General features: G+C 51.2%; 7 protein-coding genes across 7 annotated transcripts; 5 read left to right on the top strand and 2 right to left on the bottom strand.

Annotated features, from left to right (window-relative positions):
* Positions 1-157: 157 nt before the first annotated feature.
* gatA (4-aminobutyrate transaminase gatA) lies at positions 158-1,702 on the top strand (the record flags this gene model as incomplete). Its single annotated transcript, XM_057122746.1, has 2 exons — positions 158-408; positions 457-1,702. 2 exons carry the CDS (start codon positions 158-160, stop codon positions 1,700-1,702), a joined length of 1,497 nt encoding a protein of 498 aa, XP_056988479.1.
* A 497-nt stretch (positions 1,703-2,199) lies between these two features.
* Positions 2,200-2,800, bottom strand: spt4 (transcription elongation factor SPT4; the record flags this gene model as incomplete). The annotated part of the gene is made up of 4 exons (XM_057122747.1): positions 2,200-2,233; positions 2,309-2,361; positions 2,466-2,663; positions 2,723-2,800. 4 exons carry the CDS (start codon positions 2,798-2,800, stop codon positions 2,200-2,202), a joined length of 363 nt encoding a protein of 120 aa, XP_056988480.1.
* A 311-nt stretch (positions 2,801-3,111) lies between these two features.
* ppt1 (protein serine/threonine phosphatase PPT1) lies at positions 3,112-4,833 on the top strand (the record flags this gene model as incomplete). The annotated part of the gene is made up of 5 exons (XM_057122748.1): positions 3,112-3,261; positions 3,353-3,433; positions 3,527-3,962; positions 4,014-4,744; positions 4,798-4,833. The coding sequence occupies 5 exons, from the start codon at positions 3,112-3,114 to the stop codon at positions 4,831-4,833; spliced, it is 1,434 nt and encodes a 477-aa protein (XP_056988481.1).
* A 234-nt stretch (positions 4,834-5,067) lies between these two features.
* Positions 5,068-6,781, top strand: N7511_000324 (damage-control phosphatase ARMT1 family protein; the record flags this gene model as incomplete). The annotated part of the gene is made up of 6 exons (XM_057122749.1): positions 5,068-5,089; positions 5,139-5,209; positions 5,275-5,405; positions 5,462-5,574; positions 5,637-6,496; positions 6,551-6,781. The coding sequence occupies 6 exons, from the start codon at positions 5,068-5,070 to the stop codon at positions 6,779-6,781; spliced, it is 1,428 nt and encodes a 475-aa protein (XP_056988482.1).
* Positions 6,782-7,364: 583 nt separating this feature from the next.
* N7511_000325 (uncharacterized protein) lies at positions 7,365-9,593 on the bottom strand (the record flags this gene model as incomplete). The annotated part of the gene is made up of 3 exons (XM_057122750.1): positions 7,365-9,301; positions 9,352-9,504; positions 9,560-9,593. 3 exons carry the CDS (start codon positions 9,591-9,593, stop codon positions 7,365-7,367), a joined length of 2,124 nt encoding a protein of 707 aa, XP_056988483.1.
* A 325-nt stretch (positions 9,594-9,918) lies between these two features.
* On the top strand, positions 9,919-10,308 carry N7511_000326 (DUF4267 domain-containing protein; the record flags this gene model as incomplete). Its single annotated transcript, XM_057122751.1, has 1 exon — positions 9,919-10,308. The coding sequence occupies one exon, from the start codon at positions 9,919-9,921 to the stop codon at positions 10,306-10,308; it is 390 nt and encodes a 129-aa protein (XP_056988484.1).
* Positions 10,309-10,833: 525 nt separating this feature from the next.
* Positions 10,834-15,915, top strand: cpcC (putative protein kinase (Gcn2); the record flags this gene model as incomplete). Its single annotated transcript, XM_057122752.1, has 7 exons — positions 10,834-11,016; positions 11,084-13,138; positions 13,192-13,521; positions 13,574-14,579; positions 14,634-15,058; positions 15,108-15,546; positions 15,608-15,915. 7 exons carry the CDS (start codon positions 10,834-10,836, stop codon positions 15,913-15,915), a joined length of 4,746 nt encoding a protein of 1,581 aa, XP_056988485.1.
* Between the last annotated feature and the right edge of the window lie 355 nt (positions 15,916-16,270).

The raw sequence follows: 16,270 nt of genomic DNA on the forward strand, positions 1-16,270 counted from the left end.
ACTCATACGCGGGGGGAAGCTCTGAAGCTCCAGGATAAGACCGATAACGGTTGCCATATAAAGACACCCCGCGCATTTTTGTGTTCTGTCTCTTGTCACCATTTTCTGCTTTTTCCGATTCTCTATATCCCCGGAAAGCCTCATCTCCTACTTCACAATGGCCTCGGTTTTCCGTGCCAGCACCCGGCTGGGCTCTGCTGCTCGCCTCCCTGCTGCCCGCTCTCTCTCTACCACCGCCTCTCTCCGGGCCTCCGAGAAGCCCTACTTCCCCAATGAGCCTACTGCTCCCTCTGTCTCCGGCACTATCCCGGGTCCTAAGAACCAGGCCGCTGCTGCCGAGCTCGATGAGGTCTTTGACGTCCGCAGCTTGAACATGCTCACCGACTACAACCAGTCCGTTGGTAACTAGTACGACAGCCAATTCCTCCTCCATGACTTCAACTAACCTTCTCCTAGCATTGCTGATCTTGATGGCAACAAGCTGCTTGATGTGTATGCCCAAATCGCCTCTATCCCTGTTGGTTACAACAACCCTCACCTCAAGGAGGTTGCCGCCACCCCCGAGATGACCTCTGCTCTCATCAACCGCCCAGCTCTGGGTAACTTCCCCTCTTCCGAGTGGGCTCACATTCTCAAGACTGGTGTCCTCCGTGCCGCCCCCAAGGGTCTTGACCAGGTCTTCACTGCCATGGCTGGCTCTGATGCCAACGAGACTGCCTACAAGGCTGCCTTTATGTACTACCGCCAGATGCAGCGTGGTGGCCCCGAGGTTGAGTTCACCGAGGAGGAGTTGCTCTCCACCATGAACAACGCCGGCCCCGGTTCTCCCCAGCTCTCGATCCTGTCCTTCAAGTCTGCCTTCCACGGCCGTCTCTTCGGATCCCTCTCCACCACCCGCTCCAAGGCCATCCACAAGCTGGATATCCCCGCCTTTGACTGGCCCCAGGCAAGCTTCCCCCAGCTGAAGTACCCTCTGGAGGACCACGTCCAGGAGAACGCCGCCGAGGAGCAGCGCTGCCTGGCCGAGGTTGAGCGCCTCATCAAGGAGTTCCACAACCCCGTCGCCGCCGTCATGGTCGAGCCCATCCAGTCCGAGGGTGGTGACAACCACGCCTCACCCGCCTTCTTCCAGGGTCTCCGCGACATCACCAAGCGCACCAACGTTCTCTTCATCGTCGACGAGGTGCAGACCGGTGTTGGTGCTACCGGAAAGTTCTGGGCCCACGACCACTGGAACCTGTCTTCTCCCCCCGACATGGTCACCTTCTCCAAGAAGGCCCAGACTGCCGGTTACTACTACGGCAACCCTGCCCTGCGCCCCAACAAGCCTTACCGCCAGTTCAACACCTGGATGGGTGACCCGGCCCGCGCTCTGATCTTCCGTGGTATTATCAACGAGGTGGAGCGCCTTGGTCTTGTCGAGAACACCCGCACTACCGGTGACTACCTGTACGGCGGTCTCGAGCGCCTCGCTGAGAAGTACCCCCAGCACTTCCAGAACCTGCGTGGTAAGAACCAGGGTACATTCATCGCCTGGGACACCCCCAAGCGCGACCAGCTCGTTGCCAAGGCCAAGGCCTTCGGTATCAACATTGGTGGCAGTGGCGCCTCTGCTGTCCGCCTGCGCCCCATGCTGGTCTTCCAGAAGCACCACGCTGATATCCTGCTCGAGAAGCTCGAGCAGATTATCCAGGTCGTCTAAATTCAGTCCAGGCAATGTCATTTCTGAGTTATGACTTTTGGAAAATTGCCCGGGCGTTTTGAACTTGATTTTATGAGCGTTTCTTTACTATTTTGATGAACTTTTTTTTCTATATCTTTTGTTGCAACGGATGGATGCCACACAAAAAGGCCATGTACATTTCTAGACAGTTTGCTTGTCAATTGAATTATGACTCAACAGAACAATCCAGACTCGTAGTGATAATCATCTCAGTTGCGATTTATGTTTATGGTTACAGAAAAGGGAAATCGGCACTAGACTCACAAGCAGGTTGGTCCTGCCATGCCCTTGACTCCAGCAAGTAATATGAAGAAAAATAAGAAACTGTGCAATGCTCCATCCGAAACTCCTAACCAGCAAATTTGTCGAAGCCATTTCCCACCCTGATAATCGAACGGCGTGTGCTATAGGGGGTATCCGGACCAGGATCGTATGAACAAGGGTGGGAAGGTCGTTTAGTGTGTCGGACCGGTACTTCAAGCATCTTCCTCACCGGTGCTTCCATCTCGCCTGTGATAAGTAGTCAGTAAATCAGCCGAATAAAAGAGCCATATAGGCTTTGTATAAAGAGCTGGGCGCGCGTACGGGACGTATTTGATTCCGGAGTCCTCGAGACTGCTGATGATGTATTCGGGGAGCTATTGACGCGAACAGAATTAGCCAGAGTGTTCGACAGAACCGGAGACATCAATGCGAGATGAATTCCATTTCAAATCTCCCTAGACATTCCAGCTTCACTCACCGAGCCTGTGACCTTGGTCGCATATGTGCCCGGCACATAGTTATCCAACCGTTGCCAGCGAGCGACCCAGCTAGCAGCTGGATCCCGGACAGCGATCAGACCTTCAAAGACCTGCGACGTGCATTCTTGAATGGCGTCATTGTTTCCGCGGAGCTGGAGGGTATTTTCGCAGTTCGGACAGCCTTCACGCATGAATTTCTGGAGTAACCGGGGGTGATCAGAGGAAGCTGCAGAAGGAAACAGGGAGTAGCTCATACATTGTGGATTTGGACGACAGAGCAGACCATACAGGCACGCAGCGTGCGCTGCTGGTTAGGCGCGGCGTAAAAAGACATTGGGGGGAGCTGTAGAGGAAGAAGGCAAGGAGAAGTGAAAGAGATCTGAGGTCGAGTCTGGATGCCAAGCCCCGTTGCGATCGGGGAAAAAGAACATGGGAGAACCAGGAACAGATTCCTCTTCTTTTTTTTTTTTGCCTCAACACTTGCTTCTTTTTCTCTATTTTCTTATCGTCTCTCTTATTCAGGAGCTTTTCATTTGGGGTTTTGCTCTCTGTCTTTTCTTCGCTTTCCTTTTAGTCTCCCTCCGATCCCCGATCATCGCTTGTCTCGTGCCCCTCGCATTTTTCCCTCCGCCCCCCCCCCCCCCAATGGCTACCGATCAAGAAGCCGGCACCGCTCTCAAGGTCCAGGGCAACAAGGCCTTTGCTGCACATGACTGGCCGACTGCTGTCGACTTTTATAACCAAGCGATCGAGAAATATGACCAGGATCCGTCCTTCTTTTGCAACCGGGCCCAGGTGCGTTCCTGATATCCTCGGTGGAACATTCTCACGAGTGGCGTGTGCATTTCAACGGGAATGGTCTTTGCTGATTCGTTTCCTGTGACAGGCCCAATTCAAACTCGAGGCATTCGGTTTCGCTATTGCCGACGCCACAAAGGCATTGGAACTCGACTCCAACTATGTGAAGGTCCGTCGCGACATACCCTGCAGGGAAAAAAGAGCTAGACAACTGCAGATGGACATTATGCGAGAATGAACGCTGAATTTAGTTTTCGTTTAGGCTTACTGGCGCCGTGGCCTGGGCTATGCTGCCATTCTGCACTACCAGGATGCCTTGAAGGATTTCAAGGCCGTTGTGAAGCGGGAGCCTGCCAACCAGAGCGCAAAGCTCAAGACTGCCGAGTGCGAGAAGCTTGTGCGCCGGATAAACTTCGAGAAGGCCATTGAGGTTTCGGACCCGCCCTCCGCGTTTGCGGATCTGGATATTAGTGCTATCAAGGTTGAGGATGATTACGATGGAGTGCGCATCGGCGAGGAGATGACACAGGAATTCATTGACGACATGATTGAGCGGTTCAAGGATGGAAAGAAGATCCACCGCAAGTACGTCTTCCAGATTATCAAGGCTGTCAAGGATCTCGTCTACGCTGAGCCTACAATGGTTGAGGTTGGCGTCGAGTCCGGTAAGAAGTTGACAGTTTGCGGTGACACACACGGTATGTTTGGCCTACTATGATATATGCTCTAGTGGTTGCTAATTCGAACAGGTCAATATTTCGATTTGCTTGAGATCTTCAGACGAAACGGCGCTCCCTCCGATACCCACGCTTATCTCTTCAACGGTGACTTCGTCGACCGTGGCTCCTGGTCGTGCGAAATTGCCCTGCTCCTTTATGCATACAAGTGGCTGCGGCCCAACGGTCTTTTCCTTAACCGCGGAAACCACGAAACGGATGACATGAATAAGGTCTACGGATTCGAAGGCGAATGCAAGGCTAAGTATAACGAGCGCGTATTCAAGGTGTTCTCCGAGTCCTTCTCCGCCCTGCCTTTGGCCACCCTGATCGGCGACAAGTACCTTGTCCTTCACGGCGGTCTCTTCTCCGACGACAAGATTACCCTGAACGATATCCGCAAGCTCAACCGCCACAACCAAAGGCAACCCGGTCAAGCTGGTCTCATGATGGAGATGCTTTGGACCGACCCCCAGACTATGCCTGGCCGTGGCCCCAGCAAACGTGGAGTCGGCCTTCAATTCGGACCCGATGTTACCAAGCGCTTCTGCGAGAACAACGGTCTGGAGGCTATCATCCGCTCGCACGAGGTGCGGATGGGTGGTTACGAAGTTGAGCACGACGGCCGCTGCATCACTGTCTTCTCCGCGCCCAAGTACTGCGACTCGACTGAAAACAAGGGTGCCTACATTAACATTGGCCCCGAGCTCAAGCTCAACTATGAAGTGTTCGAGGCAGTCCCTCACCCAGATATCAAGCCAATGGTGAGCTTTCTTTCCTATTTATCTCGACTTGAGATCCAAGCTAACAGTCCCAGGCATACGCACAAAACTCGCCCCTTATGGGAATGTGATAGGCAATCTGATTTGCAAGCGCGGCGTTGCCAAGAGATCTAGAATTGACGTTCCTAATGTATTTATGTGCATGATTGATGTGTTCCAATGTGTTCTGTGTATTCTGTGTATTTCCAGCCTGTCGCTGTGACGTCGCCGTATACTTCACACCGCCTTTGCCCCGCGGTTTCCCCTCGATTCTGCCCTGCACTTCTTTTGCTCTCCGATCATTTAGACAAACTCCACATACAATCATGGAATTCGACCCTAAGACTCGTAGGTGGTGCTTCGATACCTGGAATTCTTGATGTACTAACCTGATCAGCTCAATACATCACTTCCGATAAGTCGAGCTTTGCCTCGATCTCGGCCAATGACCGATGGCCCGTTATTATTGTGGGCTTACCCTGGACAACTAAGGCTCGTATGCGACAATTGCTAATCAAATGTGATGTTTGTAGACTGGCGCTATTGATGACCTACATCGCACGGTTGTTGGTGTGGATGATGACGAAAAGGCCAATGAAGGCAAGAGTATCATTGCCAACATGGCTAAGCTGAAGTACGAGCTTCAGCATGACCGGAAACTTACGTGGGTATTCTCCATCTATACCCCCCAAATCCGCTTTGCCTGACCGGTTAATCAAGGGCCTTGGACGATGACGGACACCCCGATATTGCCTCTTATAACCAGGAGCTGGAGCAGCGAGGAAACCCCAATTGGCACGACGTGCCCTGGCTGTACTCCGAATGCTACCTCTGTATGCTAAGCTTCCGTGGAAACCAAAACCAAGGTATCGATGCTGACCTGGTTACAATACAGATCGCCGGATAGAAACTCTCTTTGCTTTGTCAAAGCATTGGAAGGGCTATGACGTATTCGCACGCCAGAAGATGGAGACATTCAAGTCATCTCGCCCTGCCGTATTAGAACTCGCTACAAGATATCGCGAGCTGGCACAGGAAGCAGAGTCAGGCAAGGGGGCGGAAGGAAAGTCGCCCGAACAAGTCGAACAAGCCGAGAAGCTTCTCTTCTCAGAGATGTGCGAGATCTGCCTATGGGGAAATGCTACCGATCTCTCGCTCTTGACCTCTCTCACATACGAGGATATTCAAAAGCTGCAAGGATCGCAAGCGCGCAAGGATTCCCAAAAGAACATCATCGTTAACGACCTCGACGCCGCCTTCGATGCCATGCAAAAAGCCCGCAGAGAGAAGAAAGACGGCGAGCGCCGTGTCGACATTGTACTCGATAATTCCGGCTTTGAGCTCTTCGTCGATCTGATTCTCGCCGGATACTTGCTTTCCGCGGGCCTGGCGACAACTGTCGTCCTTCACCCCAAGCGTTTCCCCTGGTTTGTGTCCGATGTCACGCCGAAGGATTTCTCCGATCTCCTCAACAGCATGGTCGACCCACAGGCTTTCTATACAGCTGCCGACAACTCGGGCAAGACCTTCCAACCACTTTCGGAGAAGGAGGTATCGGACGTGAAGTTCCTCTTCGAGCAGTGGAGCCAATTCCACCAGGATGGCAAGCTAATCCTGCGCCCGCATGCGTTCTGGACCACCCAAGGTGGATACTGGCGTATGCCACATGTTGCGCCGGAACTATTTGAGGACTTGAAAGAGAGTGAGCTTGTCTTGTTCAAGGGTGATTTGAACTACCGGAAACTGGTCAACGACGTAAGTGAACCGTTCATTCATGTGCTGGATTCAACATATACTAATGAAATACAGGCTGAATGGGATCCCACCACTCCGTTCACAGAGGCCATCGGACCCCTCGGCCCTAAGTCCGGGATTCGCGTTTTGGCCTTCCGTACTTGTAAGGCTGATACCGTTGTTGGCCTCCCCGCTGGCAAAGACGAGGAACTTCGTCAGCTGCCTGGTGGTGGTGGCTCTGAGTCTCGTAAGTGGGCTTGGAGTGGTAAGTGGGCTGTTGTCTCGCTTTCTGATGGTAAGGCTTAGACTAGAGGTCTGCTGTTTTGCTCCGCCGGGAGACTAGACGTGGTTAGACTCATTGCACGATCTGCGGCTCCCTATATATAGATATAATATGGTGAAAAGAGTACAGTTGCAATAGATAATACAGATGACGGAGTCGAGCCAGCCTTTATTTGATACTTTCACCATTTTGCAAATGATTGAAGGTCGATGATATCTACTATCCTATGATCCAGCGGCTATACCAACTGCCTCATCATAAGAAAGAGGAGACTAAGACAAGCTCATGGAACCAACCTAGTTCGATGTAGTCTACCTGCAGTTCTACTTGCTATGCCATTACTCACCACTCCCAGTCCCGGTGGAAGTCTCAGCTGTTCAGCTATTCGGCAGAGAAGTACAAACTCTATCTCGATGGACATGAATTAAATCAAAATTTGGGGAAGGGAGGGATCCCACAATTGATATTCGCTCATATGTAGATAGCAAGAATGGGGTAAGAAAGTAACGCTCATAACCCTGACGCCATTGCACGCTTCAAAAGCCACTCCGTATTTCCAAATTGGAAGAAACAAACAAATGAAAGGATAATAAAACTACACCGGCCTCACACGTTCTCCTTGCCGAGTGCTCTGGATTTATTATTGAGTTGTTTCAGTCTCAGCCGGGCTTGGGCATCGGCAATTCGTTCGGGGGAGAGGCCTCCTCGTTGAGTGTCACTTAAGCCATACCGCTTGCCAACTCGGTCACCAGCTGAGATTGTGTAGTTTGTATACCGACTGCGAGACGGAAGACCAGAAATGGAGTCGAGGGTCGATTTAATATGTGTGCGCTCTCGTGGCGCGGGCCTGGCGCTGAGCCCAGTATCTTCCGCAACGGGAAGATTGAGAGCTCGGGTCGGACGGTTTTCGCCTAGTCGTCGCTTGGAATAGGTGCGGTTAAGAGATTTGAAGGCTGAAAGGTCAGGAGGCGAGGACGGCGGAACGGCGTCGAGTTCAGCGCGGCGAGATTCGTGGCGTGGCTTTGGCAGGATCTCGTTCAAATAGTGTGTTACCTCGTCGTCATCTGCAGCCAGTTTTCGGAGATGGCGCCTTGAGCTAAATGTGCCCACAGTGGCACTGCGTAGACCAGGCCGCGATTCACGGACTTTGGATCGTGGGCTTGGGCTTGGGGGTGGCTCTATGTCGTCTGTGGGCTCTTCTTCCGGCTCTTCTGGCTCTTCTGGCCCCTCTGGCTCATCGTGTTCGATTCTCTGACCGGCAAAGTCGAACACTTGCACACCCGTAGGGTCTTTGCGAGGGCTGAAAGTTTGACGCTCAGTGACAGACAGAACTGGGAAAGGTTCGGTTGTTGTTGTGCCAAGTCTTAATTTCAGAAGCTCAATTTGTTTTTCCATCCTGCGACGCTCTGCATCCGAGGTATTCCTTAAGTTTTCCTCTGATTCACGATGCTGCTGAGTGGCAGTCTTCAGCCTGTCCCTGTATTCCTGGACCCGTAATTCCAGTCTTGACTCTCTCTGCTTCAGCTTTGTTTCTTTGTCCTTGCGTCGACCCTCGTATCGCGACATTTCCTGCTTGACGCGAGCCAAAGTCTGTTTGAGTGTGTTGTTCTCTTGCTCGAGTGTCTGTGCTTTCTTTTCCGAGCTTTGTGCGAGAGTTTGGAGCGTGCTTAGCTCCGATTGATGGCGTTGCATTTCTTCAATCTTGGTGTTGGCTTCCTTTAGCTCTTGCCGCACAACGCGAAGCTCATCCGACGGGGGTTTAGAAGATGACTCTTCCTTCTGGTTTTCTGTGATGTACGCCGCGTCACTTACTACGTCGTGCTTTTCCAAGGTACTGCGCAAAGCCGTGACTTGTTGCTTGTATTGTAGTGCAAGAGCAGTCTGCTTGGTCAGATCCTGAATTAGTTGCTCCTTGTCCACCTTGGATCCTTCCCCAACCATGGTAGAGGCAAGTCTTGAAACATGCCTCTCCATCTCTGCAACCTTCTCTTCCTCCTCCTTGAGCTTGTCGGCCAGCCGCATGGCCTCGAAGTCCTTCTTGCGAGCATATGACTTGGCAATAGACCGGTAATGAATCAACTTCTTGATCTCTTTGTTGGTCCTCAAGCGGTAGTTGTCGAATTCTGTTTTCCAATACTTGCCCGACTCAGAGTGCGGGTCCTCAAGGTTGATAGTCACGTCTTCATCTGGTATTTCTTTTGTTCGAGAGCTGACAGGTTTGACTTCGCCTCCAGTCTCTTCGGACTGGACAGAATCCACGTTCTTGGACGCGTTGTCGCGTGCATCCATCAGGGTTTGGGTAAGTCTGCTCCGTGGTTTGCCGCTACCATCCGAGGAACCGGACATCCACTGTATGCTCAGGTTACCAGTCGGGTTTGGTGGAGTTCTGGCTGGCTTGCTGGCCGAGCCAGGGCGCTTTCCCTCATTGTCAACAACACTCTCCCCAAACGATACGGTCTTGCGTCGATTAACTATCGTCCCGGGAGTGACTAAAATGCTTTTTGTAGGAGAACCCGTGGGGTTGAGCATCGCGTCTTCCCCCGCTGGGTTCGCGTCTATCGTGATCTCGGGGGTGGGAGTTTCATTGTATCACTCTTGCTTCGTTGATGGGGGGATATCGTTGGTTTCGACACGTGTTTTCCATCTTCCTCATCAGCTCCAGGTGTCCCAAAAAGGGCACTCTTGAAGGCGCGAATTGCAAAGACAGGAGCTGGAGTCTCGGGGGGTTCAAACAGCTTGGAGTCCTCTAAGTATAATCGTTAGTGGACAGACTCAGGAGACATGAATATGATAGAACAGACCCCCTTGCTCATTCCCCTTCATCCAGTCCAACATAGTGCCAAGGTAAGGAAGTGGACGGGGTTTGTTTACGTCGCGCGGTCGGAAAAAGAAGAAGCGCCGATCATCTTATCGATAGGGTTCTTGGCACTCCCGAGTCACCTCAGCAGTTGAAGTCTCCAGGACTTGACTTGGTTGACTTGGTTGACTTGATCAGGTTTGGGGTTGATCAGGTTGGGATCGATCAGGTCAGCTGAAATCAGACTTGGCTTTGAATGTGCATGTGACTTCACTCTCCCTTGCAGCAGATCCCCCGGACATCAACTCATATATAGCACCATCACCTGTCTGATCTAGGACGACAGAGTGACAACTTACCAAGATGTCTTTCTCGGCTTCAGCTGGTCTTTACATTGTTGCTTATACATTTGCGACGACTTTCATCGCATTTGGCGTCAATGCTATTCTACGTCCGGTTCAAGCACTCACCTTCTTCGAGTTCCAGCCTCCAGCCTCTGCAGTAGACAAGCAGCTGGTTGACAGTCTGATGGCAGTCTACGGTGTTCGAGACATCTTCATGGGTGTTGCCATCTATGCGGTCGCGTACTTTGGTACTCGACGAGCTCTAGGCTGGATATTGATTGCCGCCAGCTGTGTTGCATTTGCAGATGGTCTGGTTTGCTGGACGCATGGTCAGGGCGCATGGAATCACTGGGGATATGCACCAATGATTACTCTAGTTGGCAGCATGATACTCGGGTTCTTTGGCTGAGGGCCAGGTACAGGTGGAACACCGCCAACCCGCCAACCCGCCAACTCAGTGAGACAAAATTGGGATCGACTCTTGCGGTGTCTACAGTATTGCCACTGGTGAAACTCGCCAGCTCATGCAATGGAATTAGGTCCACTGTTGGGCAGGGAGAAAGGTTCTTTTGCAGGACCTACATTTGGGATATGCTCCGTAGGTAGGATGTACAGTATTCCGCTGCAATCAACGTCCATTGCCCTATGAAATACCATATTGTGAATGAAGAAAGCTTCAAACATCCACCGATGACTTAGTTATAGCCCCAAGGACCAGCAAATCACAATGTATCTCCATCCACAACCGGCGTCATGTATAGGTCCACCACTATCGATAACCCCGAAGGGCGCACCTGACCGCCTGTTCTAAGAAAAAAAGACTGCCCAATTCGCTCGACTCTAGACCTCGTCACCATTCCCACCTCAAGCCTTTATTACTAGCCTCCATGTCGTACAGTCAGGGACACATGTAGGGCTCTCGCCACGCCCCGCGATGTCTCCCAAACAGAGGAAGAAGCCCTCCCGCAAAAAGCAAACCTCCGATTCCTCCTCCGTGACGTCCCCCGTTTTACCTACAACCAATTACCGTGAAATCCACCAGACAGAGGTCGAAGCCCTGCGCTCGATCTATGGCGATGATTTCGAAGAAGTTGAGAACCGGCGGTCGGCTTGGCAGGTGGGTTGTCACTTCATGGTGGGCTGTTTGAGTCCCTCGTGCCACTAACCTAACTCGTGCACTGCAGCAAACTTCCGATGTGACCTTTAAGCTTCACTTACGATCCTCCTCAAACCCCGATGTCCTCCTTGTTTTATTAGTCGAATTACCCACCACATATCCCAAGACTGTTCCCAATCTGTCGCCCGGGAACCTAGATGGCTTCCGCGATGGAGCGCGTTCGAGAATTCAAGATATTCTCCGTAACAAACCGAAAACCCTACTCGGAAGTGAAATGATTTATGAGCTCGCGGTGTCGATTCAAGATGTTCTCGAAGATGTTGCCCAGGCGCGCCTGCAGGACAAGGATCTCCCCAGCCTGGAAGAAGAGCGAATGGAGCAAGAGGCGGCCGCTCTTCAGCGCGCAGACCTGGAAATGCAAGAGGAGCTTCGCAAACAACAAGCTGCAGCTGCAGAGGAAGAGCGCGCATTGCAAGAAATGCTCCAAGACAAGATGCGACAACGAAACAAGGCTCGCATCATGCGACGGAAAAGCCGCACTGGCGTTGATAGTGATGTCGATGACCTCGTGGAGAACACACCTGGCGCAATTTCTTTCGACCCTCCCTTACTCGTCAGTGACACCGAAGTGCAGCCGCTGATTTTCCGCGCCGTGCATGGGAAGACCCTGTTACAAAGCCAGCAGGGCAAGAAAACGTTCACCGTCAGACCTGTGGTTTCCGAAAGTCGATGCCATGTTCCGCAGCTCATTCTGAAGGAGATAGTACTCGACGAGAAGGGATCCGAGAGATTGACGTTCCGAGAGCAGATGCGGTCCAGTGAGGATAAGTTGGAGGCCCTCAAACGATTAAGACACCCGAACTTGGTTGAATTTGTAGGGTTCAAGATTAACCGCCCACTTGGCCATTTTGACTTGCCCGACAATTCCTGGACTGTCTTTATGCTTTTAGAATACGCAAACAAAGGATCCCTCGCCGAGCTTCTCGATATTGTGGGAACAGTGGCCGTCGATATGCTTCGTGGCTGGATGATCCAGCTACTCGAGGCTTTGGAGTTCTACCACCGCAATGGATTTGTCCATGGAAACATCCAATGTAGCCGAGTGTTGCTATTTCGAACCCCCTCGGGTGGGACTATCGTGAAATTGCAATCTAGCGTCGAGGATGCTTTGCCTGAACCTCCCGGCGGAAAGCCATCTTTGACTGCATCCAAGTCGCCCCTTTGGCTTCCTCCTGAGCTGACGCAGGACCATTCAACTCCTACCATGAAGACCGATGTTTGGGATCTTGGAATTGTGCTACTCCAAATGGGCTTCGGGAAAGATGTTCTCCTCAGGTACACCTCTGCTAATCAATTGATGGTGTCAATGGGACTTTCTCCTCCATTGCAGGATTTGCTCCGTGAATTCTTCCGCCCAGATCCTAGGAAGCGACCAACAGCCTTCCAATTGCAACCGTCCGAGTTCTTCCGAGTGGATGCACCTTTGAAAATGCGGGATAGAGGGTCAAACTCTGTGTCCCTGCAGAGACGGCCCCGGCTTGACTCTTTTGGGGCCATGCCCGCATTTTCACGGTACCACCAAGACTTTGACGAGGCAGGTCAGCTAGGCCGTGGTGGCTATGGGCAGGTAGTAAAAGCACGGAACAAGCTCGATGGCCGCTTGTATGCCGTTAAGAAGATATCTCAGACTTCAGCTGCGGCTTTGAAAGATACTCTTTCTGAGACCATGTTATTATCGCGACTGAACCATCCATATGTTGTGCGGTACTACACTGCCTGGCTCGAAGAAGACTTCAATCACATTGAGGAAGAGGCCATGTCCTCAACCGAAGGCGACCCATTTGCCAGTCAGGACCATCACGGATTCAGCACAGGAGGTCTCGATTTCATCAGCTCCAGCGGATATCCCAAGATTGAATTTGCTCAATCAGACAGTGATGATGACAATGAAGGAACCTTGTCCGATCATGCTCATGCCGAAACGTCTCAGATTTACCACGCCAACCATACAGAGACTGACAGTGAAGATGAAGACGCTGAGCTCAGCTATGCGAGATCTGGTTCTTATGGCCGTCCTGTTTTGACTACGCTGTACATCCAGATGGAGTACTGCGAGAAACATGTGAGTCTCCTTTCATATTACCCAGCTAAGCTTTAGAGACTAATATTCCAAAGACTTTGCGAGATTTGATCAGGAATGGATTGAACGATGACGTTGATCGCTCGTGGCGTCTCTTCCGCCAAATTCTCGATGGCCTCAGCCACATCCACAGCCATGGCATCATACATCGTGATCTAAAGCCGGATAACATCTTCATCGATGTTGCTAACAACCCTCGCATTGGTGATTTTGGCCTTGCTACAAGCGGTCAGTTCACCACCGCTGTTCGTTCATCTGCAGCGGCAGACTTCGAAGGAGATTTCACGCGTAGTCTTGGAACAACCTACTATGTCGCACCAGAGATGAAGTCGGTTGTCTCGGGACATTACAATGAGAAAGTAGATGTGAGTATTTGAACCTTTGAAAACTAAAAACATTAATGCTCACGCAGTGTAGATGTTCTCACTTGGTGTTATCTTTTTTGAGATGCTACACCCATTACCTACCGGCATGGAACGTGATCAGACTCTCAGAGAGATCAGAGAAAAGCACCACACTCTTCCGTCCACTTTCCAGCAATCTGATAAGGTGGTTCAAGGTCAAATTGTCGAATCCTTGTTAAGCCACACCCCAAGCGAACGTCCCACAGCAGCCGAGCTTCTCTCTAGCGGAAGGATCCCACTTCAGGTCGAGGAAGAGACATTCAGGCGGGCGATTGTGCACTTGCTCTCTGATCCGGATTCCCCCGACTACAAGAAGATCCTATCAGCAATTTTCTCCCAGTCACCCAAGAAATTCGAGGATATTGCTTGGGACATAGACTCGCATGCTTCACCAGCAGCCAATGAGTTGCTTGTCCAGGGTCTAGTGAAGAACAAATTGACCTCTATCTTCCGGAGACACGGCGCCATGGAGTCACAAAGGCAGATGATCTTCCCCCGATCTCAACATTACAGCACCGCCCCTGTTGCACGCCTACTGGATGCATCTGGCAATCTCTTGCAGCTACCATTCGACCTCACGGTTCCGAATGCAAGAGCGATTCCTAAGCAGGATCGCTCTTTGGAGAAGACATTTGCATTTGGCACGGTGTACAGGGAGTCAACTCATGGCAGTGAACCCCGGACTCACGGTGAAGTGGACTTCGATATTGTTTCTCACAATACCTTGGATTTGGCCTTAAAAGAGGCGGAAGTCATCAAAGTTCTGGATGAGATTATTGAAGAATTTCCACCCCTGCGTTCTTCTCAGATGTGCTTCCTTGTCAACCACTCTGATTTGCTCCAACTAATCATGGAATTCTGTCGTGTCGCGCCGTCCCAAATTCCATTAGCCAAGGAGACTATCAGCAAGCTCAATGTTGGCAAATGGACGATGCAAAAGCTTCGAAGTGAGCTTCGATCCCCGGCAATTGGTGTTGCTTCGACATCATTGGATGACCTTGCTCGGTTTGACTTTAGAGGTATGTCATTTGCTGATGCTATTGGGATAAATCCCTCTAATTTACATTGTACAGGTTCTTTGAAAGAGACCCAACGCAAACTGCAAAGTATCATGGAAGGAACTGAATACGTCGAGCGGATTGCACCGATATTCGCTCGCTTGAACGTGCTCATGACCTACCTGAAAACCTTTGGCATTAAGCGTAAGGTCTACATAAACCCTCTGAGCAGTCTTCATGATAAGTTTTACGGTGGAAGCATTCTGTTCCAGTGCGTCTTTGACAGCAAACGACGAGATGTGTTCGCTGCAGGAGGCAGATATGATAGCTTAATCCAGGAGTTTTCTCCCAGGGTCTTGTCTAGTCGTCCTCAAGCGCATGCTGTCGGATTTAACCTCAGCTCGGATCGCCTGAGCTCTTCGATGATTGACTATCTTAAGGCCAAGGCTCCGGCAAAAGAGACTGAAACGGGTGCCGAAGTGTACTGGGGGGCTCGTCGGGTAAGTGCCATAAAATATCTAGGGTCTTAGTCCTTGCTAACTGGCTTAGTGCGATGTGCTTGTTGCCAGTTTCGACGCGGATGTCCTACGTTCGACCGGAGTAAAGCTCATGGAAGAACTTTGGTCGAACGATATCAGCGCGGAACTTGCCGTTGATGCCTCGTCCCTTGAGGAATTGATGGCCATATACAAAGACTCCAACCACCGATGGATCGTAATCGCTAAGCAAGATAGCAAGGACCGTGGGTTCAAAATCCGAAATCTCATGCGCAAAGAGGAGTTTGATATTCGCACCGCCGAGCTTGTCCCATGGCTCCGATCAGAAGTCCAAGCGCGCCACCAGCGTGAGGGTACCGCTGATATACGTCAAACCCGACAATCAAGCACACAAGAAACTCTCGCATACCAAGAACGGGCAAATGATGTCCGCATCCTTACACCGCAACATCGAAGCAAGAAGACGAACAGAAGGAACATCGTTGAGCTAGGTACGTCTATGAATCGACCCGCATCAAATGCATTACACCAAACTAACACCTCCTAACACAGCCCTCCAACGTTCCCGCGAAATCGCCGAGAACGCCCGCAACGGCCCCATAGCAGCAATCGACACCCGTGATGATGTCCTTGACGCCATCCGAAACACGCGCCTCTCCGACGCCGAGAGCTGGCGCAGCGTTATCCAAAACGCGCCCCTGACTGAACGCAAATATCTCAGTCAAGTGTACGAGCTTCTCACCGACTTGGCACTTGAGAACCGCACAAATGACAGCATGGAGAGGTTCACAAACGCTTTCATCTTCAATTACCGCACCGGTTCCTGCGTGTACTACGATCTCGGCCCGAGCGAGAAATGAATTTACGAATGATTGTTTTTTAAGTGAGTTGATAAGATAAGATAGGAAAGGATTGATATGAAAGGGTGGAAATGGAAGGGAGGGAGTTTGCATTGGCCTCGTATGGAATGAGGCTGTATTGGGTGTTCAAGTTATGCATTTTGCTTTATGGATGGAATTCTTGATCTTTTTATTTGACCACACACTGTCTATCTCCTCTCAGTGTCCTGTTTAGCGAGTGCTCGGGATGATACCCTCCACCAGTTGATGTGTGTGATATGTATGTGACGCGAAGTGATGAGACGAGTGATGCGCGCAAGATTTATGAAATACCCAGCATGAAGATTGCGGAGGAAAGGGAAGGATTCTTTTGTCG

This window comes from Penicillium nucicola (genome assembly GCF_028828085.1).
Source record: "Penicillium nucicola strain IBT 29836 chromosome Unknown utg000001l, whole genome shotgun sequence".
Taxonomy (NCBI): domain Eukaryota; kingdom Fungi; phylum Ascomycota; class Eurotiomycetes; order Eurotiales; family Aspergillaceae; genus Penicillium; species Penicillium nucicola.